Raw genomic sequence first — 27,606 nt, 5'->3', positions numbered from 1 at the left:
TTAAGGGTGCCGGGTAGTGAAGCTTGTACTGCTTCTCCTCCTTGTTCTGAGGGTCTTTGATGACATAGCTCTAAGGGTTGCTTTCAGCAGCGGAGCAGAGTGAAAGTGAAGAGGGGACTTTAATGTGTTGTCTTTCCAGCTCTGCCTGGACGTGTCTGAGAGTAGGGAGGGCCTCTAAGGTGACTAGGTTCACTCTTTTCACCCACTCTGCAGAGGCAAAGGTGATCTGAGCAAGGCAGGCTGTAGGGAGGAGGAAAGTGAAGTCCCTCAGTCGTGTCCGACTCTTTGAGACCCCATGGACGGTAGCCTTCCAGACTTTGCAGTCCATGGGATTTTCTAGGCAAAAATACCAGATTGGGCTGCCATTTCCTTCTCCATGGGATCTTCCCAACCCAGGGATTGAACCCGGGTCTCCTGCATTGCAGACAGACGCTTTACCCTCTGAGCCACTAGGGAAGCCCACAGGGAGGAGGAGACCTGGGCAAATGGTGAAACTGACTTTCTCTTAAGACTGGTAGCACTCTGGCTGGAAGTTCCTGGTTTGGGCAGGGGGTTGAGTTTAAATTTATTTTTGTTTCTTTGCTATTACAGTATAAAATACACATGGTGAAGGGTGTAAATTGCCCAAATCTGAACTGTACCATTCAGTGAATTTTTACACATGGGTGTCCTTGGGTAGCTGTCATACAGAATAGGATACAGAACATTTTCAGAACCCTAAAAGGTTCCCTTGCATCCCCTTCCCAGTGAGTACCACCTCCCCATCTTGGAAATCATGATTCTGGCTGCTATTGCCAGAGATCACATTTCCCTATTTAAGTTCAACATGTGAATTTCAACTTCTGAATAAATAAATGGAATCTTACAGTATGTTCTCTTTTTCAGTCTGATTTCTCTCTCTGAACACAGCGTTTGTGAGAATAATCCATGTTGTTGTGTCCAACAGTAGCATTTTCCTGTCATTGCTGAGCAGTATGTATTCCCTTATATGGAGAGACCAAGGTTGGTTCATCACGCACCAGTTGATGGACATTTGGATAGTTTCCATATTGGTGACTCTGTTTAATGATATTATGAACATTCTTGTCCATGAGAAGGACACTGGCATCCCTTTCTCTACATATTTACGAGTGGGGTCAGAGGGCAGGCATATGGTCAGCTCTAGAAGATGCAGTCTTACAGTTTTCCAGGCAGATGCACTGTCATGGTATCTAGTAGCAGATTCTTTAGGACACCTGAACCCCTGGCTTCACATTCTCACAGCTGTGAAGAATTGACACGTGTGCATGCACGCTCAGTTGTGTCTGACTCTCTGAGACCCCATGGACTGTAGCCCACCAGGCTCGTCTGTCCATGGGACTGTCCAGGCAAGAATACTGGAGTGGGTTGCCATTTCCTTCTGCACAGGATCTTCCCTATCCAGAGATGGAACCTGTGTCCCCTGCATTGGCAGGGGGATTGTTTACCACTGAGCCACCTGGGAAGCCCCGAATTGACACAAGCCACTCACAAATCCATCCTCTACTTGATAGCCACCCCTCTTGGGCTTGGAATGAATGATTTCACAGAGTCTGGAGTTTCTCTACTCTGGTCCCAATCCCTACCTTTGTCCAGATGTAGCTTGTGAGAGGCTGCTGGCAAATCACAGAATATCAGGCCTGGGGAGGGACCTTGGCGCTCAAAGTGTAGGCTTCCACCAGGATATTGAGAAGTAGAAGTCAGTTTTAGGTGGCCTTGTGAATCTGCAGTGTGTGCTAAAATCATTCGGTTAATCTGGCAGCATTTGCAAATAGTGTGCGTTTCTTCTCTTTCCAAATCCTCGCTGTGTTGTTTTCTGATTTGCTAAGACAAAGAAAGGAGGGTTCCGAGCACTCCCCCCACCCCCAACTCAGCTCCATCCTGGCACCCACGCTAGTCTTCAGTGCCAGCTGAATTCCTGCAGATTTTCCAGGACTCCCCCGTGCCGCCGGGTTCTCTAGACATGCCCAGGTCCTGCACGCCCTCTGGGACTCAGTTGGCCCGAAGTGGTGTGGCCGAGCAAGCCTCCAGCCCGGCCTCCCTCTCCCCAACAGCTCCCCGAGGCAGCTGACTTGGCCCCTCTCCGGCCTGCCCCCTCCAGAGGTTCCCGCCACTGAGATTCTCTCAGAGGAAGGCTTTCCAAAGACTGAAACTCCACCCTCGCCGGGGGCCGGTTCCGAATCGGCTTTCGGCGTCAGGCCCACACCTCCTTCAAAGTTAGTCAAAGTCTCTTTCTTGGAAACCCAAGCTCTCTCCCTCTCGCTGGTGGTGAAGGCGTTAGCAGCCCCGGCCCTGGCATCCCGGGGCCCGTGGGCTCGGGGAGGGGCGGGGGTGGCAGGAGTTCGGAGCGCCGGCCGCCCTGACACCTGTCGTGGGCGCGCTCGGTCGCTGTAGCCCCCAAACAGCTGGCAGCGGCGGTCGAGACTGGGGCCCGGCAGGAGCGGAAGGAATTAAACGCCCGCCCATCGAATTTGACTCGGCCTCTCCCTCCTCCTTCTCCTCCTCCTCCTCCTCCTCCTCCCCCTTCGCCGTCGCCTCCTCCCTGTCCCCACCGGCTCCGCGGCGGGACGCTGGTGCCCCGGACGCTTTGCACCGCGCTCTGGGCGCAGGGAGCAGGGCTCGAGTCCGGGGGCTGCCCGAGGATGGCGGTAAAATAGGGGGACCCCGAAGAGGCGCCACGACCCCAGCCTGAGCCCCAGAGCCTGCTACTCCTCCCCCGGTGGCGACATGGGGGACCCGGTGAACCGCGAGAAACCGCAGCTGCACTATGCGGTGAGTGTCCCGGCGCGCGCAGAGGCGACAGGGGGCGCCACACGGCCGACCTGCGGGGACGGCGCGGAGTTGAAAGGATCCGGGGCTCCGCAGAGGTCCTCGGTGTGTGATTGGGGCGGGGGGCGTTGGAGAGTGCCGCCTGCATCACCCCGAGTGTCACCTGTTCAGAAACTCGGATGCCCCTTAGAAGGGGAACCCCCACTCCCAGAGCCCGTGGTCCTCTGCCCCGCGCAGTAGTCACTGCGTTTGGGGTAAGGGACTGGACCTTGCCGCCGCCTCTCTGGCCAAGGCTGAGAAATGGGACTCCCGGGGCTGGGCCCAGGTTCGCCCACCCAGTCTTTGGTGAGATACACCGCAAGAACCCACAGAGAACTGGACGGGAGGCTGGGCGGCTTGGCGATCCCAGCGTGTGACCAGTGGACCCTCCGGAGAAGCCCTGCAAGGCGCTTTGGGGTGCCTCTGGTTTGCTCCTTGGAAAGGGGGCGTGCATTTCCCTAGGAGTTTGTAGCGGGACACAAGGTTGCACATTTTCTGATTTAATATAAGAAGGTGGTAGGGTGTCATGTGTTGGTGGCCTCTCTTCCTGTTGCCTCAAATATTGCACATTTCTTGGGGTCCTACTGTATGCCAGGCACTGCGCAGAGCTGGGGACCGCAGGACACACGAGACATAAAACTCGTGGAGTTTGCCTCCTTTAAAGAAGGAGTCAAGATTTCTAAGTGAATGATGGGACCGACCAGATCCAGATTGTAGACTGAGTTTCTTTTTGAGAAAGAGAGAAGACTTAAGAAAGAAAAGTCCAATGAACATAGAGATGTTTCTGAGGAATGGGTACTACTTGTGAAGATTCTGAGCACCGCCTCCAGGAAGCCGACAGGGATCTGTTTTAGTTTACCCCAGTCTTTGGCCATGTCTCTGTGGTAGATGTGTGGCTTTGACATGGGGCATTGCAGTTGTTCTGGCATCTGCTACTTTACTGAGTTCTCTCTGACATGATTTTCACTATTGAGATGCAACATTCTGGGGGCTGACTTTCAAAACTAGGGAGAATTAAGACGGAAAGTTAGGGATCATCAATATTTATAATAAGGCACAGGCAGTTATCTGCTGGGAATTCGTGTCCTCCACAATGCACTCTCCACATTTAAAAAAGGGAACGCTTTCAAGAAAGGAGTCGAGGTGAACAGGGATGGTAGGTGCAGAGATCCCGGGGAGCTGCTCCAACTGGTTCCCGGGGCGTAGTAGAGTGGCTGGTTGCAGACGGGGCGGGGTTGGGGGGGACACGACAGGTTGGGCTCACCGCGACCTTCTGGGGTTTCACTTTGCTGCGCTGGAAAAAAAAAATGAGGGCCTGAATTAGGAAATTCTTAAGGTTCCTTCTCAGGCACCCGTTCTAGGAACCTATGACGGCTCTTTCTCTAGTTTTGCCAGCATTATTTGCCTTGAAATGCTCAGTGAGACACTAGTAAGTTACTAATGCCTGTTCTTTTTTTTTTTTTGAGACACCAGCGGCTCAGAGATTTGCCTTTTAAAGCGGTATTAAGGGCAACCAGTTTTCAGCAGAGGTTTCTTTGCACAGAAAGATCTAGGGTCTGTGCTCATTATGTCTAATCAGCATCTCATCCCACTACCTTCTTCTGATTTTGAACTGTGTGCTGGTGCCCTTTGAATTGTAATCTGAGGTGTCAATATCATTTACAAGGTAAGGGAGGAAAGGTGAGAAGTGACTCCTTAAAAAAAAAATCTATTCGTTGTATGAATGATTATTGCCTTAATTATGCAAATACACTCAATGCATCACGAAACAAATTAAAAATGATTTTCAATCAGATGTCTCATTTTCCTAAAAGCAAAAACTTAAAAGTCAAGCAGATGTTAATGCCTCCTCTTGCTCTCTGAAGATATGCTGATGAAATCACCCTGTATTCTAGCACAGATGACTATATACGTATTTTCTGATTTAAGACTCAGAAGGACGATTCCAGAGAGAATATGTTGGCTCTCAGGTCGAAAGAAGTCACCCCGGTCCTCTGAAACATGCATTAGAATGACAAAGCAGCAGCGCTCAGCAGCACTGTATCAGTCACAAGTCAAAAGAATGTTCTGTATTAAGTGTGACCCATTGTTTTTCATATTAACATAACCCTCTATGGCTTAAGATTTTTCTAACGCTGCACTCTTTGTCTGCTTCCCCCACAGTGATTGAGGTAATTCCAAGAGCTTCTTTTGCCTTTTTGCATAAATATTCCACTTATTTTGCCCAACTTGGTTTTGCCCCATTGTGTATTATCCTGGAGTCCTGGAGGCTGTTTTTTTTTTTTTTTGTCTTCATCTTCTAGAAAAGAATTATCCTCAGGTGTCCTCAGTACCTCTTGCCTCCTCTGAAATCTAATCCAGGGGCAAGTAATACTCTTTCTTCAGTGCTTTTTTTTTCATTTGGCCAAGGGGACACTGTATTTAAGAAATCAGTGGCTCACCTTTTACTCAAATGTTCATCAAACATTTTTGTGGGCCAGGTATTCGGCCATTTTTCCAAAGATGATGAAATAGTGAAAATCTTAGGAATTGCTATGAGTTCTTCACTCATCTTTTCAAACGGTCCTAATAGTGACAAAGAGAGAAATACAAAACACTTAAACAGAGAAGAGCATCCTGCATTTATAAAACCAGTTAGCACTTTCCTGAAGTATAGCACAACTGTCTTGTTTTATCATCAAAACAAAAATGCAGCCAACATTTTCCTCCCAACCTTTCCTCCCACGGTTTTCCCACATGGAGTTTATGGTGACTCCATCCTCCCAGCTGGGTGTCATCCTTTGATGCCTTTTGGTGACTTGGTAAACTTCGTATTTTGAAAATCCTGCTTTGGTCCCAGGTGAGGAGGTGTCAAAGTGCACGCTTCCTGGCATTTGGACCAGGGAGAGATGAAGGAGACGCTCTCTACCTCAACTGAGCTGGAGGTTGAGTGCAGTCAGCATATTTTAGAGATGCTTAAGACACTGAACTAGCCAGACTGCATTTGGAGAGGCTATAGAGGGTTTTTTGGGCTCCAAAATCACTGCAGATAGTGAGTGCAACCATGAAAATAAAAGACACTCCTTGGAAGGAAAGTTTTGACCAACCTAGATAGCATATTCAAAAGCAGAGACATTACTTTGCCAACAAAGGTCCGTCTAGTCAAGGCTATGGTTTTTCCAGTGGTCATGTATGGATGTGAGAGTTGGACTGTGAAGAAAGCTGAGCCCCGAAGAATGGATGCTTTTGAACTGTGGTGTTGGAGAAGACTCTTGAGAGTCCCTTGGACTGCAAGGACATCCAACCAGTCCATTCTGAAGATCAGTCCTGGGTGTTCTTTGGAAGGACTGATGCTAAAGCTGAAACTCCAGCACTTTGGCCACCTCATGCGAAGAGTCGACTCATTGGAAAAGACTGATGCTGGGAGGGATTGGGGGCAGGAGGAGAAGGGGACGACAGAGGATGAGATGGCTGGATGGCATCACCGACTTGATGGACATGAGTTTGGGTGAACTCCGGGAGTTGGTGATGGACAGGGAGGCCTGGCGTGCTGCAATTCATGGGCTCACAAAGAGTCAGACACGACTGAGCGACTGAACTGAACTGATAGAGGGTCAAGGATGACATGCACAAATCAGTGCTTGCCTGGCAGCACTCCTAGAGAAACTGCAGCTTCTCACTGTTATTGTCTTAAACACGTTGCAAAGTGTTTGGACACTGTCTCTGTCAATTTCAGCCTCAAGTCCAGCTGGGCGGTTAGGTTTTCTATTTGGTGGTTGAAGAAATCCAAGTTTAGAGTGGTGGAGTTCAGGGTGGCACAGGTGGAGTTAGTGACAGAACAGAGAGTTTTATGCACATGCCCTGATCCCACAGAGCTCATTTGACTCAGAAAATTGAGTTAGAAGAGCCAAATTCTCCTCCCTTCTTCCTCTTTTGTCACTATAATAAACCAACAATCAAATATCCTACTTTCAGTGACTTAATGTGACCCTTCATATCATTGAATTACACAGCCAGATAGCTCTTTAATTGGACTGCTATAGACAAAACCCCAAAATTACACATCCATTAAGTTGAATGCCATTTTGTCTTGCGTTTCTCAGCCTCAGCAAAATGAGTGTTTTGAGTAGGATTGTTCTTTGTTGTGGGGCTGTCCTGTACTCTGTACAATGTTTAGCAGAATCCTTGATATCCACCTACAAGATACCTGTACCATAGCCCCACCCACCCCAACTTGTGATAACCAAATGTATCTCCAGACAGGGCCAAATGTCCCGTAGAGGGCAAGATTGCTCCCATGGAGACCCCCTGGTCTATCTAATTTTCATGTATATTTTTAAGAAAATGTAACATTTACTGTGTAGCGAGACTGAGAAAGAGAAGACAGAGTACATCTTCTGAATATTATATATATTCTATTCAAAGAACATGCAGAACTTCAGAGAAAGACCAACACAGAGATTCAGAGAGAGCCTCAAATGCATCCCGAGTGCTGGGGGTATAATAATGAGTCAGCCTAGTTTCACTGATCGTGGCCTTAGCAGTGTTCTCCCACTCTTGTTGGGCCCCCAAAAGTCAGATCGCTTGGCCTGAGTTAAAGATTACCTTAATCTGGGAAAAGATGAGGAAAGCATCTTTCCTCATATGCTTTCTTGCATTAACTCCAAAGAGAATATTGCAAACCTTGATCATCTACCAAGGTCTTGTGACAAATGCCTAATTTCATGACAATCTGTGCAATTGAGTATGGTGACTTCAGTAGAATCACTACACTGAATATTAATTTTAGAACAAATTATCAGAGGCGTCTTGGAACACCTTATGGAATACTGTTATCTCCAGCATCTCCCTGGAGGCACTCACTTATTTTCACCCTCTTTTTTGTGAAAGAGAAACAATAAGGTTTCATGTTGCTGCCTGTAAAGATAAGTCTACAGATGGGTTACGTGTCTTCTGTTCACTGAGGTGTGGCAAAAAGCAAGGGGCTTAGGCTCTGATTTGGGACATCCCCCCATGAAGTCCAGATGTCAAGATGCAGCCATTTTTGTCCCTTGACTGGTCCACTTCTGAGCTTCTCTGTTGCTGACATCACTTCCTATTTGGTGCAGTCCCCTATCCTCTGTGCTCTTGACCACAGCCTCGTTACTAACCGCTGACTCTTTCCTTGCTCTACTTATGGTTCCTCCTCCCTAAGGAACCCACTGGAAGGGCTAAGCTGCTTACCCTGGCAGGGAGCCTTTCCTCACCCAAATCTGTTGAGGTCTTATTATGAAAGTTTCCAAGTTTGCTTTCTATGAACATTTGATTTTGAAAGACTTTAAAGCCATTAAGTCTACTTAATAATTCAGTGGTGTTGGTTACAGGACGCGTGTGTGTGTGCTCAGTTGCTTCAGTCGTGTCTGATTCTTTGTGACCCTGTGAACTGCAGCCCACCAGGCTCCTCTGTCCGTGGGATTCTCCAGGCAAGAATACTGGAGTGGGTTCCCATGCCTTCCTCAGGGGATCTTCCCGACCCAGGGATTGAACCCGTCTCTCTGCATTCCGGGTGGATTCTTTACTGCTGAGCTGCCGGGGAAGCCCCTGATTACAGGCTATTCTTTGGTAATTCCAAAGACACCCAGAACTGGGCACCTTTGCAGCACTGAGCTGATATGGATCAGTTATCATCCATCAGTTCTGCCAGTATCGACATCTTAGGAAATTCAGCGGAATTTGTACTGGCCTGCTGCATGGCTCAGAATTCACTTTTATAATACTCTGCTTGCTACTCATTTGTCTCCTCACAAAAGCCCAGATTTTGCAAGTTACAAATCAGAGGGAGATTATTGAATCACCTTAATTAACACCTCTACTAATCATGGATACCTTTTCCATTCCCCATCCCCACCTCCCAACAAACTTTCTTTTCTGCTGCCCCAAGTTTTTCCTGAATATAAACTCTTTGGTTTGGAACTCTCATCATCTTAGGAAGCCACATCTCCCATCCTTCAAAACACTTCATTTTTTTAATGTTATTTATTTAGTTATTTACAGCTGGGTCTTCGTTGCAGTGTACAGACTCTGTTGCTGCCTGTGGGCTTGCTCTAGTTGTGGCAAGCAGGGGCTACTCCCTAGTTGTTGGGTGCGGTCTTCTCACTGTGGTGGCTTCTCTTGTGGAGCACAGGCTCTAGGGCATGCGGGCTCAATAGTTGTGCACAGTCTCAGTTGCCCCGCAGCATGTGGGATCCTAGTTCTCAGACCAAAGATCGAACCCATGTTCCCCTCATTGACAGATAGACTCTTAACCACTGGGCCACCAGGAAAGTCCCTCAAAACACTTGTTAAGCACCACTGCTGGTTGATAAACAATCAGATTTCTGTTGCATGTTGTGTAGCAGAAATATCTGTTAATCATAAGAAAACAGATACTACCCTTGGTCTCAGTCCTTTCTGATCATAAACTTGTATTATTTACTTTTCCTGTTCCCCACCTGGTGATGACTCTGAACCAAATACACTTGAGTCTCAGCTTGGTCGTGATATTATTGTCCAGTTGTATGTGCTCTTCACTGGGTGTTTGGTTTCTCACCTGCCCCTCACCTGTATCACTCTTGGCCTTTCCTGCCTCAGTAAATGGTCGGTGACTTGGTGAGCTGCCCAAGCCAGACACCTAGGGGTCATCCTGAAGCCCTCCCTTTCCTGCATGCCCCACCTTGAATCTGGCCCTGCCAGGTCTGTTTTCACAGCACTCTCCAAATTCATCCTCCTCTTTCCACCTGCGCTGCTGTCATCTATACCCGAACACACAGCAGCCATCATCCTCACTAAGACAACATGGTAACCCTATAGTCCAGTTGTGGGACCAGTTGAGATCTTTTTTAAAAAATGAGATTGTGTCATTTCAGTGCTTAAAGCTCTTTGACTGGTTTCCATTACACTTAGACTAATACCTTCATCTATGACCTTGGCCTTCCAAGTCTTCCTACATAAATCTACCTGGTTCCTAACACCCTCCCTCAGCTTGACACTGCTCAGCCACATCAGTGTACTTTCAGTTCCTCAAATGTGACCAGCTCTTTCCTTCCCTGGACCTTTGTTCCTGCTGTCTCTTCTGCCTTGGATGTTGTGTGGGTCTCTCTCTATATATCCTATAAGTTGTGGGGGAAAAAACTCACTTCCTCGACTGCTCTCTCCAAAGTGCTTCTGAGTCCATCAATTACCATTGATCATAGCACACCAGATGCTGCATTCGTTGTCTGCTCCACTACTTGGTATTATATTATACGCGTTAGACTCCCTACGTTCAGGGCAAGGACCTCATCATTCTTTTCCCATGATATTCCCACTGTCTAGAATGGGTCCTGCTACAGGATGGGCACACAATAAACATCTATGAGGAAATGAATTTGGCTACTTGAGTGGTTTCACCTATACACGTCACAATCCACAGTGGATTCAAAACTTCACTCATCATCAGCTGGTGAATGCAGAACATACTGGCTTGAGGGCTTCACCCAATTTCCACTAAATGAGAATCTTCAAGGCTGACGCTTGGCATCAGTGATTCTGACAGCAGCCATGTTTGGAAACCACCAATTGATTGAAATACATGGTGGACCACGTACTGTTCAAGAAGCCTCTACAAAGTCTAGATTCAGCGGTAAGGGGATCCAGAGATTTCAACGTAGGGCTTCTCCTGAGGTGACTCTGAGGTAATGGAGTACCAGTTTTCAGAGAGGTCTTTTGTTTTGTAACCTGGCATTTTCATTTCAGCTGAATGCACTAAGAGTACAGGAGGCATAAGAATGCTTCCTCTCCCATAGCATGAGGGCAAAAATGTCCCTTAGCATCTGTTTTCTAGGTAATCTAAGCCAGTGGTTCTCAACCAGGGGACACTGAGAAATGCCTGGAGGCATTGTTGGTTGTCACAACTGGCAAAGGATGCTACTGGCATCTAGTAGTTAGAGACCTGAGTTGCTGCTCAACATCGTGCACAGCACAGCCTAACAGGATTGTCCATTGCCAAAGTCAGTAGTGCTGAAATTAAGAAACCTTGCCTTAGATTTATCTCTGTAGACATCAACATCTTTCTGTTTGTGAGGTTCATTTTGTATTGTGCTCTCTCAAATGAATTGTATGTCTTTCCCTGCTGTTTAAGAGTGAGCCAAAATGTGACTTACCTCTTCCAGATGTGAGTGAGTCATGACTATGAGCATCATGTTTCACACTGTGGGGGAAGGGTGATGGTGGACCTTCTAGAAGCCTCACTGCCTTGGGCTTTTCTTCTTCACTCCTCAACTCCTGATGCCCTTTGTCATCTTGGATCTTGTTTTTAAACGTTTCCCGTCTTCTCTCTTGTGTCAGCCTTCAGGTGACTTCTTGATGCATCAGCATTTAACGATCTTGTCTCAGTTCACTACCTCTATTCTGAGATAGCAGTTTATTAAACATGGTAGTCCTGGCTCTAGAATTCATTTCAGTTCAGTTCAGTTCAGTCACTCAGTCGTGTCCAACTCTTTGTGACTCCATGGACTGCAGCACACCAGGCTTCCCTGTTCATCACCAATTCCCAGAGCCTGCTCAAACTCATGTCCATCGAGTCGGTGATGCTCTAGAATTAGTGATCATCATCTCCCAACTGATGTGAGGAATTCTCCGAAAACCTGCATGCTTGGATGTTGGGTCCATGACTGTAGGTGAGTGGAGAGCTAGGGTCTGTCACTCTCCAACAATCACTTGTTGAGGATGTGATACAGACTGGCCTGCTCTGGGGGAAATGCAAAGGCACTGAAAGAAAAACAAAAGTGAGAAGGAGAAAGTTAGCTTCTCCCAGCTCTTCTCTCTCAATTCCATCCTGGTTAAAAATCTCCCAGTCAAGACACACCTCCTTGGTCCAATGTGGGCCCCTCGCCAACACAGGAGGACAGAGTGACAAGATCAGTCAGACTTGAGTCATTGCCCACTGCTATTGCTAAGGAGGCAAACTGACTCAAAGGCATTGGATTTAACAGAATAAGCGCTTAATTCCTTTTCAAAATTTTAAAAATTATATGATTTTCTATGATCTTCATCATCCTATGATTTGTACTCAGACTTAAATGGTTTCTAACTATCCTTGTTTCTCTATATTACTTCTTGGAGTGGCAAAGTCTTACATGGCAGCAACTGATTGGCTGGAACAGGCCATATGATTTCATGTTAATTTTAAAGGGAAGAGAGAAGGTCTCCCATTAGGAATTTCATAGTCGGAGATATGGACTATTGGCCGATAATTCTATATGATATATTGCCTTGAAATAGCAGTTTGCATGATGAAGGGTTAATAAATGAACAAATGTCAACTGCAAAAAAAAAAAAAAAAAAAAAAAACCCACAAAACTCCCAATCAGCCCAGGGTGGCAGGTGTGTTGGCATTCTATCTGTCACTGACAAGGATTGTGGGGCCCCTTCTCAAGCCCTGGCCACATTGGTGAATGTTATTTAGCATGGCCTGTCTTAGATTGTAAGTTCTGAAGTAATGGGGGAGTAAATAGTTTTAAAAGTCTTAGGAGCTTGCAAAATTTTGGACTAAGATCAGCAAGGTTTACAAATGAATACAGTTATTTAATATCTTTTAATGTACCTTCTCAGATTTTCTGGTTCTAATCTTATTTTCAAAAGACCAACTATTCTGATTTGTTTTATTCTTAAGTACTTTCTGAATACTTAAAAACTTAAAGATAGATCAAATGAAACAATAAGGACTACCACCCATCCTTATATGGTACTGCTTTCTCTGTCTTTATGGTGACTGCTTGGATGTGGCTGTGGGATACATCTCAGTTTGGGTAAATTATACACAAAGAACGAGACTACTTTACTCAAATATGAGCAGTGTTGATGAGGGCTCTTTCCTTGAAAGATGTCATGATCCTTTGAAATGAAAATAAAAACCGGTCAGGATTTTCTCTCCTTTTTTTTGGTTGTTTGACACACTCTTAGAATTCTTCCAAGTTAAATTTGTATAGTAAAATTTGAGTGTTTGGAGTGCCAAATACATTAGATTTCTGAGATGAAGTTTTCAGAGGAATTTAGAGTTATGGCTTTGGGGAAAAGTTGCCATGGAAACAGCAAAAGATGTTCAGATGAATCAATTTTAAAATATTTTTTGAATGACCCCTTTCTATAGCTGACTGAGATCTTGGTAAAGAAAGGTGTCCATCCAAGTGAAATAAAGAGGCTAAAAGTATGTCACCAGTGTGCGGAGCAGTTTGGTTGTGTATTTGCTGAGCTCCCCTGTGCCAGGGAACACAGGGCATGAGCTCTGCCCATCAGGGCAGGACTCTTGGACATCGCTCTGTAGTCCTTACTTAGCAGTGCCGTTTTAATTTAGTGCTGTTTTAATTCAATCCACAGAGTAATAATCGTTTAGCAAGAAAATGGGATGTCAGGTTTGCTGAGGGAATTTGAAAATGGTCACACCTATTATTATTTATGTGAGTATTTATGCACATGACCTGTAACAGTCCCATTATGATGTCAGTTTGATGGTCTGAGCAGAATGTAAACCACAGTCTTAACTTCAATCTCAAAAGATAAGGTGTTCTCCCACCTTAGCTACTGACTCACAGAGAAGGGCATTGTATCCATAAGAATGTGACAGGAAACAGATGCGACACTCAAAAATGCCTAATTTAAGGAAAGGACTATTAACCAGAATCAGCAAGGGGCGGTAAGGTACATAGAAATTAGCAGTGGGGAAGCCGTGACTGCAGGGAGACAGAGAGGGTCCAAAACCTCTTGTTGACGACCCACCTCACAGGAAGGGACCCTGGAAAGGTACCCAGTGAGGACTGCAGCAAGGGCAAGATATAGAGAAGCAGGGATGGAGTGGGATGAGAGATGAATATTCTGACCTCTTGGTCTTCTGCTCACTCATCTCCTTCTAGTACTAAATCCAACAAAATCCACTGAGATCAGTTTCAGAGGGCAAAGGCCAATGCAGAGAAGGGAGGACATTGTTTGCTTTGTTTGGTAGACGTGGGGGAGAATTGGCAAACAGAAAATTCATCATATGCATGTCAGTCTTGTTTGAAGTTTAATTGCATTATGAAAGACCCTAAATTCCTGAGTATATAGAGGACTCCCAAACTGCTTACAATGGCTCTTTCCTCTCCCCATGGGTTATCTATATTACCATATTTAAGCTAGTAATGTGTCATGCCAACTCCATCTGTATATGATGTGCATGCCTTTAATATTCAAAGCTTGTTACTTTCATTATACAGTGATGTATTTACATAGGTATTGTAATTAATTTAAAATCAAGAAACTCCATACTTAATTCAGAAATGCTTTGATCTAAATTTATTAATACAAACTCAAACTATAATAAATTCCTTTTCCTCTATAACCCTGGGGATACTTTAATGTCTTTTCTAAAGAATGATAAAGGAAGAATGGATTTAGTTTTTTTCTGGTTGATGGGTAAAGAGTTTTAACCCTTAAAGTTATACATCAACACCAATGGGTTAACCTGTGCTTTATTCTCATTTCTGTCTGTTGGTAAAGGAGTGCTTGCAGCTGAAGACTGTACTCCAGTAATTTAGCAGAGAGAAAGCTCCCATTTCAACCTTGACTGCAGAAAGGGCCTTTCATTCTTAAGTTAGTTCCTCCTCAAGGCCCCTGTGTTTCCACTTTCATAACATCCATCATACATGTAAATTGCATCTTTAAAGATCATATTCATTATAGAACTGAAAAATCCAAAGAGACAGAGACCAGAACCAGGGCCCATGTCTAGACTCCATCTCCTTGGTCACATGAGGCATGTGCCTGGCACTTGGTGTGTTCTTGAATGTCAGCCAAATTAATCAAGAACTTAATGCTCTTAGAAGTACTTAGACTGATTTACCATCTTAATAATAATAACAGCCAATACTTACTGAATGCTTTCCATGAACTCTGGACATATTGCCTGTAGTATCTCATTTAATCCTTTAAAGACCCCTGTTAGGTAGGTCCTATTATCACTCCCACTTACAGGATGAGGAAACTAAGGCACTGAGTTTGGATCTCTTTCAAGGTCACAACAGCTAGTAAGCAGTGGAACCGGAACTCAAGTCCTCATTGGTTTGATTGCCAAGTCTCAGTGCTTGAACCACTGCATGGTGGCTGACTGCAAAATGACACTGGGTTGGGATGTTACCTTTAAAATGACAGTTTTAAAAGCTTTTTATTTTGTAAATATTCTAGAGTCGTAGGAAGTTGCAAAAGTAGAGTAAAACCAAGATAGACCATGTACCCTTTATCCAGCTTCCCTCAATGATAGCATCTTCCATAATTACAGTACAGTTTCAAAATCAGGAAATTCACATTGGTATAATGCTGTCAACCTGACTATAGACCTTGTTCATGATTCACCAGTTTTTACATGCATTCCTTTGTATTTTGTGAGGGATGGAGGGACAGTCAGGAGGAAGGAGAGAGAGACTGAGAGATGTGCGGGCAATTCTATCACATGTCTAGATTGGCGTATCTGCCACCACACTGAAGATATGTGACTGTTTCATCGCCACAGAAGAGCTCTCTCATCTACCCCTCTGTAGCCACACCCACACTACCTCCTACCTCCTTCTCTAATCCGGGCAACCACTGACCCGTTCTTCATAAAATGCCACCTTTTAAATTACTTCCTCTGTCCTTCTGGCACAGTGGGAACATTCCTATCTCCATCGATCATTTATGTCAGAAAGGTCCAGAGACCTAACAGAAGAAAGTTAAGATGAATTGACAATGAGATCAGAGAGGGTTTTGGAGTTCTTGTTGTTAGTAACATATACAACCACAAATGAAGAACATCCTGTTTGGTATTTTTAGCTGAGCATTGTGGTTATTTTGTAATTCCAACTGTTGTGTTTTCTTTAGCAAAGTGCTTTTGATTGAAACAGCACAGAATTTAGCTCCTGCATGAATGCTCCATGCTCCTTCTCTGCATGGCTGTTCTAATGGAACATCCATTTCAGGAATGACAACTGCATGGTTGAACTTGCAGCCGCCTGGGAAAGGTACGGGAGAGCAGGCACTGTACCGTCCAAAGGTATTTATGAACAAGGATAAACACAAGTCCCACATGCATTTGCAGTAGCCATGACCCAGTTGGGCAGCACAATTGTTGTATAAACCCTGATGTTAATGGTACACATGAATTTTTATTCATTCGATTCGAAGGGAGTGGCAGTTCATAGACCTCTCTTGGGGAAACGGTTGAACCTTATCAAGATTAGCTGGTTCAAAAAAAACCTTAATAGCTGTTTTTATTCAGGATGGCTGCAGAGTGAAACCTTATCATTCGGGACACAGTTCAAAAGACTTCCTGCACTTATTTGGTTCCCACTATTTAAAAAAAAAGTTGTAAAAAGAGCTGATGCTGTCTGATTCTTCTAACATAGGCCCACTCTTATTGGATACTTAAATTATTAGTTTTTACTAATTATCAGTTTTATATGATTTGCCTTGATCTTTATTAGAAACGGAAAATATTTTTTAAAACCTTGACATTCTTAGACCAACCTATTGCTTTCAATTCAGTAGGCAGGGAAAGCCCTCATTACCCTGTGGGTCCTTCATATCCCCTTGTAGAGACTGTAGGAAAAACCTGGGTGTGAAGAGCTACGGGGCCTTCCAGGAGATTTCTTCACTGGGGGACACTATTTTATTTTGGATATCATTAAAAAGGAATGAAATAGAGAACTCCTGCCATGCATACACATGTGCACACAGACACACAAAATGGTGCTTTATGCTGTGTTATCGAAAATGTAGAATTGTGTTTCTTTCAGTTAGCTATTGCCACACTAAATTGCTGCATAAAAAAGCTACTTTGAAAATCAATGGTTTAAAACACCCATCACTTACTGTCACAGACGTGTGGCTTTATCTGGCAGAACTCAACTGCTGGACCTGAGGTCAAGCTGCCAGCCCTACAGGGCTTGACTTCTTGACGATTCCATTCTACATGTGTTTATTCTAGGACCTAGGTTGGTGGGGCAGCATTAATTTGGAGAAGTGCGGATGCACAATATGACAAGTGGAATTGACTAAGGATTCTTAATGCGCAGGCTGAGCTCAGGCACACTCTCATCTCTACCCATCTACCATGACCAAGGCAAGTCATGACCAAGCCTAATGTCACTGAGTAAGGAAATATACTTCCTCCATGATGGGGCATGGCAGGGGTGTGAGCACAGTAAGGGGTGAAGAAATAGGGCGAATCATTCACTTTCCCACAGTATGTAATCAAATTTTGAAAATACTGACATGTTTAAGAAGATGCAAATCTATCTCAATTTTTTCCTATTTGCTCAATGATTCCTTTCTGTTATGTATCAATATGTATTTCCTTATGACCTAATTAAGCAAGAGAGGCAGGATAATGGGAAGATCCTTCTGATACCAGTCTCCACAAATCCACATTGATTGGATACATACTGAATAGATATTGAGGGAATATTATAGAAATAGACTGAATCTATTAACATTTAAACAGAATCGTCACAGTCTTCCTCTGTTTCCTTGGGCTTAGCAACACTGGTTCCTCAATATATTAAAAGGAAAACATTCACCTCCCGGGAGATTTTTTAATTCGTTTTAATTTACTAGTGTCACTTTACAAAGATTTATAAATTTGGCTCCCGTTTTTAAAACCGTCTTCTGAGATTGTGGATGAGGTCATTTACAATAAGAAGAAACAAATATAAATACCGTAGTTCAAACAAATCAGAGCCAACATTTGGAAATTAGCTGATGAGTTTGATCAACTTTGCTATGTACATGGATAAACTAAATTAAAAATAATGCACACACACAGAATTTCCTCTCTGAATTTAAAACCTTTGCCCTGTCTTCCTCTAGCAAATCAACTGACTGAACAGTTGCCAAATCCCATTTTGTTTTTCAGTTTGCTCTGTAGGTGGTCATACCTAGTAGAGCACCCACCATATCACAGTCACTCAGTTGTCTAAGTTGAAGGCCAGCAAACTACGGCCCATGGACCAAATCTGGGCTGCTGCCTGCTTTTTTTTTTTTTTTTTTTTTAACAGCCTGCAAGGTAAGAATAGATAAGTATTGCATTTTGAAATAGTGGGAAAAAATGCAAAGAAGACTAGTTCATCACATGTGAACATTATATGCAATAAAAATTTTGTGTCCATGAAAATAGCCATGCCCTTTCATTTACATATCAACTATGACTGCTTTCAGGTTACACCAGCAGAGTTGAGTAGTTGCGACAGACTCCATGGCATGCAAACTCTAAAATATTTTCTGTCTGGCTCTTTACCCAAAAAGTTTTTGGATTTCTGGTCTGAAGCTGTGTCTCAAATGACCACAGATGCTGTAGATAGATCTACTGTTATATAAGTGTGTTAGTGTTAGTGACTCAGCCGTGTCCAACTCTTGGTGACCCCATGGACTATAGCCTGCCAGGTTCCTCTGTCCATGGATTCTTCAGGCAACAATACTGGAGTGGGTAGCCCTTCTCTTCTCTAGGGGAGCTTCCTGACCCAGGGATTGAACCCCAGTCTCCTGCATTGCAGGCAGATTCTTTACCGTCTGAAGCCACAAGGAAAGCCCACTGTTATATAAGAGAGAGGGCAAAAGAAAGGGGACACATATGGTCCGTATGGAGAAGAAAATTGAGTGTGTTCAGATAAGGGCAAAATAGCACTGAACATTCATTTATTCACTAGAATGTGTGGAGAACCAGATGTGAGTCCAGTGCTAAAGGAAAATTTCAAAAAAGGATAATATCTAGTTTCTACTCTCAGACTTCCTCTTAATTAAAAAGTAAGATGCATTCACATATAGCTTATAGTGTCTAAAACCTATCTATCTTCTCCGTCTCCTTCTCTAAGTCACCAGAAAATCCTCTGCAAGTTTTAAGTTAAAAATTGTTTTGTCTCATATTTTCCCTCGTAGCTCAGCTGGTAAAGAATCCGCCTGCAGTGCAGGAGACCCCAGTTCAGTTTCTGGGTCGGGAGATCCCCTGGAGGAGGGCATGGCAACCCACTCCAGTATTCTTGCCTAGAGAGTCCCATGGACAGAGGAGCCTGGTGGGCTATAGTCCATAGGATCACAAAGAGTTGGACACGAATGAGAGACTAAGCACATACCTTATTTTGTAAACATTCTAGGCAGAAAAATTTTCGCAAACTTTGCTATTCTTACCCCTTCAAAATGGAGAGTTGAACTCGGAAAAATGTCATTTACTCCTTGGTTTAAAGTGCTGGCTCTTGTTTTGCATTTGCGATTTTTACATTAATCTGTCCAGAACTCCCTCAGAGCAAGGAATGTAAAGGGCCTCCAAGGGCTGACCCTAAAAACACCAGTGCCCTTTTCTTTAAACTCTTTAAACTCTATATAGCTTGCTGAGTGCAGCCACAAGAGCTGGGCGGTGAGAGAGCTGTTGGTCCTCCAGGGCAGCCTGTGTTTTGCCAAGGGATGTGGCCCCATCTTATGCTTTGGGATGTTTCTTTTGGCTGACTCTTCCACATTCTTGTGACCCTTTGAATGGAGATGTCTTTACAGCTTTAGCCCTACAACCTGGCCTCCCTGCTATCATTTCCTGCAGGTCTTGTCTTAGATCCCAGCAACTTCCTGAGTAAATATCACTTTGGTGTCTCCTAAGAGGAACTTGGGATGCTCACAAAACCTGATTCCCACCATACGTGAAGCATAATGTCCATGAGTGTTCCTGTCATTGGACTCTGCAAGAGGCGAGCCTGGAATTCCCTTCAGTTCCAGAGCGAGGGGCAAGCTGTAGAACAGGGGCACTGAACAGAAAACCAGGTGAATGCCACTGAGGGTGGGGATCCTGTCACCCCAGAGGAGGAAATTCCAGTTGAAAATAGAAAGCAGGTCAGCACCCTTGTGAGAGCCAGTGTACTAGACTCAGAAACTGGCAAACTGGGGCCTGTGAAGGCTCCTGTCAGAAGTCTGTGAATTGGCCTGAACAAGGCTGTTGTGTTCTAGGGCAGTAAATTGGGTGGTACAAGCCCAAATGAAATGTGATTTATCTACTTTCACAATTGTGCTGGGCTGGAGAGTTATGGGGAAATGACTTAATTTCATACATTTGTCATGTTGACCAATGGTCAATTCTTTAACTTACCATGATAAGAATTTTTTTCATTGGTTGTTAAAGGGGCAAAGGGTTATTTTGTAGAACCTATTTCATAACCTCTTGTTAATTTAATTAAAAGATCTCAATTAATGATTGTTCCTTAAAATAACAAGATCTATAATTAACTTGGAAAGCTCACAATATTACCGGGTTGCTAAGGAAGTTAGTGGCTTTATGACTAGTCTGATGAATTTCCAGAATATCTTTAAAGAGAGTCTAGAAACTTTATCATAGCTCTTAAAAGCTATGGAACAGGATGTCATTTGGGGAAGTTTCATTTGCTTGCTCCAGCTCGTGATCCAAATTTGGAGGAGACTAAATTTCTCCAGGGTTTTGTCTGCAAATGAAGTTAAGGATATGTGCTATAAACTCTTTTAAACCTGTGAAGAGTTTGATTGGGGTTGAGGGGATAGGAATACTGGAAGAGAGTAAAATGGACACTTTTGACTTTAATGAGGAAAACATTGCATGATGGAAAAATGCTGTCTGTTGGTTGGTTGTCATAAGCTTTAAAGTAGTATTTTACAGTGGAAAAACATGTTGTTTGTAGGACTGTTTTTCAGAGGTTTCTTTGCAACCTTTCATTTATTTGTTACTAAAAAAACTTTAAACATTGAAAACAGCAAAATCTTGGTGTATAAGTAGGATTTTGTTAAAGAAGAGATGTATTTTTGATTTATATTACATATATGTGTGTGAAGATATAATACTTTCCACAAATCTCTAGAGATAGAAAGTAGATTAGTGGTTGCCTGAGGCTAGGAATGGAAAAGGGGAAATGACTCCTTATGGTCACCAGGAATGTTATTAGGGTGACTGAGATGTGCTCAATCCAGACTGTGGTGGTGGTTGCAGATTTTGGTAAATTTATAAGTGAATTTTATGATAGGCAAAGTACATCTCAGTAAAGTTGTTTGTAAAGAGTAGGCCTGGATAAAAGAATCAGAAAGTATACACTTGCAAATGAAGGACTGAAATCAGTCTGACACAGCCAAACTTTAAATACATTAGTAAAATTATGGTACATCTTTTTCCCTTCTAGACCACCCACCTAGAAAAATAAAAATGTAAGAAACGAGACAAAGCCCCATTTTTTATTCCTTATTTGGGGTTCACAGAAATCTGACCAAGCATACATTTGTGGTTAACACAGAAACATCCTACTGAACTAGACACTCTAGACTTCTAAGAAATTCAACTTTCTAAGCGAAGTACTATCTTAGTTTTGTTACAATGTCCGTTTTAAACAAGGACACATTAGGTGATTGTTTGCTTTACAACACTATTTCCTGTAGTGCTCTTTTAGCAATCACAAAATCAGTATGTATTTAAAGCAGTATCCTTAATAAAATAAAATTCTACTGCATCCCAGCAGTATCCATTACAGAAAGTGAAGTGCACGCCCGAGGGTCCTTCCTCCTCCCCTCGCCTAGGTCTGTGTGTCTGTGAGTACGAAGGCCCAGTGCTACGTTTGCAGCCTCATGGGAGGATGTGACAGGGGCCCTGAAGCTCCACGGCTCTCTAGCCCTAGCTTTTGGCAGCAAGACCCTGAGAAGGCCAGAAGGTGTGTGGCCACAGGTCCCTGCTCATGCTCCTGAGTGAACACTTGACTTAGGTTTCCAGTGAATGTGAAAGTGGAAGTTTTAGTCACTCAGTCATGTCCAGCTCTTTTTTGACCCCATGGACTGTAGCCTGCCAGGCTGCTCTGTCCATGGAATTCTCCAGGCAAGAGTACTGGAGTGGGTTACCATTTCCTCATCCAGGGGATCTTCCTGACCCAGGGATTAAACCTGGGTCTTCTGCACTGCAGGCAGATTCTTTACTATCTGAGCCACCAGGGAAGCCCTTCCAGTGAATCATGGGGTGCAATTCAGAGACACCCACCCCTTCTCTTTTCTGAGGGCTATTGAACCAGATCGCCCTGGTTGTGGCACATATATCTTTTATGCCTGGAGAAGTGATGTTTATGGCAAGATATCCAGGCTGAAGAGGCATTAGGTTGGCCAGGAGAGGGAGAAAGCCCTCCAGAAAGAAGGAATAGTTTGTGCAAAGACCCTGAACAAAGAGGAATAGCAGGTTCAAATAGCTGAATGAAGAAAGTTCAGAGTGAATAAGGGGGAGAGAACATAAGAAACATTTTGAGAAGTGGGTGGGCGTGGGCAAAAAGAATGACAGGGTCTTGTAGGCCACAGAATAAGAATATTAGATTATAGCCTAGGACCAAGAAGAAGCTATTGAAAAATTTTTAAACAGTGTAATGGTGTATGTGTGTGTGTGTGCTGTGATCAATTTCCTCATCCATAAAACAAGACACGATGAAGTTGTGTTAGAACCTTTGGATACTCAAGATAGAAGATTCTTTATTGCCAGAATATCTACAGGATCTCCAGACCAGGATATCTTGTCAACCCCAATAGGAAGAATTCATGGATGACTACTGTGGGATTCTGGGCTTCCCTGGTGTCTCAGATGGTAAAAAATCCACCTGCAATGTAGGAGACCTGGATTCTATCCCTGGGTTGGGAAGATCCTCTGGAGAATGGAACAGCTACCCACTCCATTGTTCTGACCTGGAGAATTCCATGGACAGAGGAGCCTAGCAGGCTACATACAGTCTGTGGGGTCACAAGGAGTTGGACACGACTGAGCAACTTTCACTCACTCACTCACTTTGGGATTCTACTACTTTAATGTCTACTTCTGACTGTTCCTGGCTCCTCCTGCTCTGTCACCCACTGAACAGCAATTACTACATCTCTCAGGTAACTAGGAACAGAGAAAATCCCATTAGTTAGTTCAGTTTGAGTAGTGGCATCTGTGCAAAGAGAATGATGTCAGCATGTCTCTTCATAGGCCCCTACTGATTCAGTGACTATTAGTCAGTCAACATCCCTGGACCAATCAGATATTGGTAAGGGTGGGTTTTTATTACCTGGAGGGAAGTTTGTGCTCTAGGAGCCTCCAGCGGCTGCTAACCTCAGCAGAGATGAATGTGGGCATGGAAAGAATTGTGTTGCTCTTCTCAGTAACAGATAAGCAAACCACTGCAAAGAACAGCAAGTAAAAAAAATCTTAGAGTTGTGGCAAGGACAACAGATATTGTAGGTGAAACTTACACAGTGCTTGCCTCACTGTTTACAACAATGCTTGTCAGTTAGTGTGCAGTGAGAAGTTGGTTGTTATTTTTGCTATTAATCATCCCATTCCTCCCACCCCCATACACTGTGTCACTTCAGTAGATTCTGCTTGACAGGTTACCAGCTTGGGGTCTTAATCTTTGATGCAAGAACCAGTGATAATACCTTCGCCCAATGGATGGATGATGTATAGCTCTATTTTTATAGCTTTTTAAAAAAAGTGATGTTATTGAAGTCATTTGTTTTCTTTAGTTATTAATCTCACTGCTTCCTCCAACATTTTGTTGAAAAGCATTTCATCATGTTTTGGTTAAGCCATTTATGGTTAGCTCACAAATTCCAGTCTCAGGAGTACAGTTACTCACAAATTCCTTAGGACATTCACTGTGTTAACAGAAATTTAAAAAAAAAGGAAAGAACTATAGGATACATTCCTATATCTGATTCCTTCACAATTCTGTTGAATTTCATCATATACCTCCACCCCATTTACCTCCAAATGGCCAGTAAGCATATGTAACATGCATACAGTTGGCCAATAAGGACATGAAGACATGCTCAAAATCATTAGCCATCAGAGAAATGCAAATCAAAACCACAGGGATGAACCATCTTATAACTTCTAGGATGATAATAGTCAAAATGACAGATAATAACAAGTGTTGGTAAGAAGATGGGAAAATTGGAACCCTCATACCCTGCTGGTGGGAATGTAAAATGGTACTGCCACTTGGAAAACAGTCTGGCAGTTCCTCAAAACGTTAAATATAAAATTACCATATGACTCATCAGTTCCACATCTAGATATCTACCCAAGAGCAGTGAAATGTGTATACATATACAAACTTGTATATGAAGGTTTATAGCAACATTATTCATAGTGGTCAAAAAGTAGAAGCAATCAAAATGTCCATTAACTAATGAATGAGTAAATAAAAGTTGATATACCCACATAATGGAATATTAGTCCGCAATAAAAAGAATGAAGTACTGTTCCATGCTACAGCATGGATGAACCTTGAAAATATCAATCTAAGTGAGAGAAGCCAGACACAAAAAGTCACGTTGTATGATTTCATTTATTTTGAAATGTCCAGAATAGGCAAATCCAGAAAGTAGATTGTTGCTTCCCTAGGACTGTGTGGGAGACAATGGAGAGTGACTATTAATATTTACGAGGTTTCTTTTGGAGGTGACAAAAACGCTCTAAAATGGTTGTAGTGATGGTTACAAAACTCCATGAACATACTAAAAACTATTGAATTGAACATTTGAAATGCATGAATTATATAGTATGTGAATTTTATCTTTATCAGGTAGTTATAAAGATGATAAAGCCAACCAATGCCAGACTTGAATGATGTAATAAGGTAAGGTAATTGTCTAAGCACATTTACCTATGGAACAAAAGCTCCTCAGTTATCTATTGGATTGACCAAAAATTTCATTTGCGTTATGGAAAAACTCGAATGAATTTTTTGCTAGCCCAATATTTATGAGTTGGTTTGCCATACATGTACTTAAGAAACTTCTCAGTTTACTCAAAATATACATGACAGGCAGTTTATTTTATGTTGTGAGAAACAAACAGAATGAGCAAGGGCTGTTGACGAGAGCATAGTGTGGCCCCTCACTGAAAACTTGTGTATATTTTAGTGCCCCAAACCCACATATCCCACACATTAATCAGGGCCAACATGCTGGGAGCAACCCTGACTGCCAACCACAGGAAACGAGGATGCATTTTATGTGGACATTTGTAGGCAAATGTAGCATAATCTATTTAACTGGTGTGGTAGTTGCGGTGACGGGGTGTGTGTGTGTGGGGGGGGTGTTTGTATGTGTTTACTTTGTGTGTGTGTGTGTGTGTGTGTGTGTGTGTGTGTGTGTGTGTGTTTATAGCAAGCTCAGTCAGAATGCCCTAGGCCAAACAGTACCAAGGCCCTCTAAAGGAAGAAAGACTAATATCTTGGAAAATGCATTCTTGCTTGCTCTCAGTTGTTCAAGGATCGCCCTCCTCTGCTGAGGTCCAGTTTAGTCTTCTGTTGCCAGAAGATCAAAGAGAAAAAAAGATGTTTCTCCACATACGTCCTCTGTATCGAACCTTTTACTCTGTGCCTTTATGTGTGCTTTCTAATCATAAGAACAGCTGTCTAGTGGGGGTTCTTTATCCCACTCTGTAGGTGAGGAAACTGAGGTTTGTGGAGGCTAAGTGACTTGCCCAGACTCACAGGGGTAGTAAATGCTGGCACTAGGGTTTGAGTTTCTGTTAGCTGACTCCAAAGTCCAGATTCAGACTCCTTCATGTGAGACTGTTTCTCATCTTCCCAAGGGGAAATGATACCCTTGATTCTTTTGCTATTGACTTAATTATCATCATTATTAAAGCAGAAAAATGAAAGCTCTTCCAAGAAGATGGTTAGAGCATAAACTTTGGGCTATCCAGGATGTGTGCTTATCTGGAATGACTCATTCCCAGATGATCCAGGGTCACTGAGGATTTGCTGTACTGGGCCTTAAGAGCTGTGACCTACTCTTTTTAAAAAATATTTTTAGAGACATTTTTCCTTCCTGAGGTTACCCATAGCAGTATCCTTTGACCACATTTTCTTTGAGGTCTAGATTAGAAAAAAAATTTATAACCACCCACAAATACAAAATTTCTTAAGAAGAGGCTTTCAGGGGCATAAAACTTACAAACTGAAAAGAAATTTTGGTTCCTGTTGGCAGGCACTGTTGCTTTCATTGAATTCTAACTACACCGAATGGTTTTTAGATAAATTGAACAAATGCAAAGGGTTATTTTATATTTTATATTTTAATCTATACATTCCATTAAAAAGACTGAAGATTGACTTGACTAGATTGGAAGTCTTGACGCTTAATGAGCCTCATGTTCATCTTCGGACTCTTGCTCAGGTGGGATATGTGGAGTTAAACTTGAAGGCTTTGACGCAAGGGTGACCTTGTTGCCAACCTGAAGACTCCTTATGACTATGGCAGGTTCTGGAGCCAAAAGTTAGGGTGGTTTCCATTGGTGGGGTACAATACAGCTGAACAATGGGAGATGCCAAGGGTGGAGAGGCTCATCTGAGAGATGAAGAGAATGGCTTTGCCTCTGACCCCGTGAATCGGCCAGGTGGTGGTGGTGAAGATGGAAAGGAGAGACCAAAAAGCAAGTAGTACCTGGAAAGCATAGAGTATTTGAACTCAGATATCTGTAACATATTTGCATTCATATATTCAACATTTTCTCCTCTCCTGCCTTGTATAGGCCTGGCCTTTCTCCATCTATGTGTCTTTTTGAAACATTGCAGGATATTCAACATTAGCACCTAATTATAGGTCTGTTTCAATGTTAGAGCCTGTTTCATCTCTACTTTAACATGGTTTAAGTATGTCTGCAAAGGAAGAAAATTTACTTACATTGTTAACCATTGCTTTCATGTCTCAAAACAGCAGATTTGTTTATCTGACAGATTTTGCCAAGGAGGCAGTGAATGAAATTTTAGTTTTCAAGGATGTTTGAAGTTAACATTTTGCAGTAGATAGCCAAGCTCAGTCAAGCAACACTTTCTTATGAAAGCATCTCCGAGCTCAACATAAATCATGCCTTAAAGTAACATTCAGCTTTCAGACCAGCACTATCCAGTAGAAATGTAACTCAAACCACATAGGTAATTTAAAATTTTCATGTTTAAATAAGTTTTCTAGAAAAAGGTAAAAAGAAACAGTAATATATTTTGTTTCACCTAAGACATCTGAACTATTACCATTTTGATATGCAGTCAGTAGTAAAATTAGTAAGGAGACATGTATGTATGTATATTTCATTTCAATCTTTGAACTATGGCATGTATTTTGCACTCCTAGCACGTTTTAGGAGAAGGCAATGGCACCCCACTCCAGCACTCTTGCCTGGAAAATCCCATGGACGGAGGAGCCTGGTGGGCTGCAGTCCATGGGGTAGCGAAGAGTCGGACACGACTGAGCGGCTTCACTTTCACTTTTCACTTTCATGCATTGGAGAAGGAAATGGCAACCCACTCCAGTGTTCTTGCCTGGAGAATCCCAGGGACGGGGGAGCCTGGTGGGCTGCCATCTCTGGGGTCGCACAGAGTTGGACACGACTGAAGCGACTTAGCAGCAGCACGTTTTAATTGCGACTAGCCACATTTCAAACACTGAATAGCCACAAAGGCCAGTGGCTACTATATTTGATACTAAGGCTTTAGAGGACTGAATTAGAACCCCAAAGGCAACAGATTTGACTCAGTTCTCTGCTGTGGAAGTTTTCATATCAATCAGTGGGCTTCTGCACTCTCTCCCACCCTACAGACCAGCTCTGGGCACCCCAGGACTGCGTTTCTGTTCTCCCACTGAAGCACTCAGGATCTAGAATCTTGGTAGGTACGGTGCGGGTGGAGCCATGTTTTCATGTTGCGTGGCAAAGCCTAGCTACTTTTCTCTGCTGGTGTCCCACTTGGCTTTGAATTTCAGCCCCCTGGCTTTCCTGCACTGAGC

General features: G+C 43.3%; 1 protein-coding gene across 3 annotated transcripts in view; it reads left to right on the top strand.

The window, feature by feature from the left end:
• ARHGAP6 (Rho GTPase activating protein 6) overlaps positions 1 to 27,606 on the top strand; it is a 541,707-nt gene that overhangs the window by 260,895 nt on the left and 253,206 nt on the right. Inside the window, exon 1 of one of the 3 annotated variants that reach the window (XM_027535097.1) lies at positions 1,472 to 2,790. The exons of the other annotated variants lie outside the window; for them this stretch is intronic. Within the exon in view, the coding sequence (XP_027390898.1) occupies positions 2,746 to 2,790 (45 nt within the window). The 5' untranslated portion in view covers positions 1,472 to 2,745. Of the gene's footprint in view, positions 1 to 1,471; positions 2,791 to 27,606 lie in introns of those variants that run through there. 3 annotated transcript variants of the gene reach the window in all.

This window comes from Bos indicus x Bos taurus, chromosome X (genome assembly GCF_003369695.1).
Source record: "Bos indicus x Bos taurus breed Angus x Brahman F1 hybrid chromosome X, Bos_hybrid_MaternalHap_v2.0, whole genome shotgun sequence".
Classification (NCBI taxonomy): Eukaryota; Metazoa; Chordata; class Mammalia; order Artiodactyla; family Bovidae; genus Bos; species Bos indicus x Bos taurus.
The sequence above is the reverse complement of the archived record's forward strand: the minus strand, read 5'-3'. Positions and strand labels throughout refer to the sequence as shown.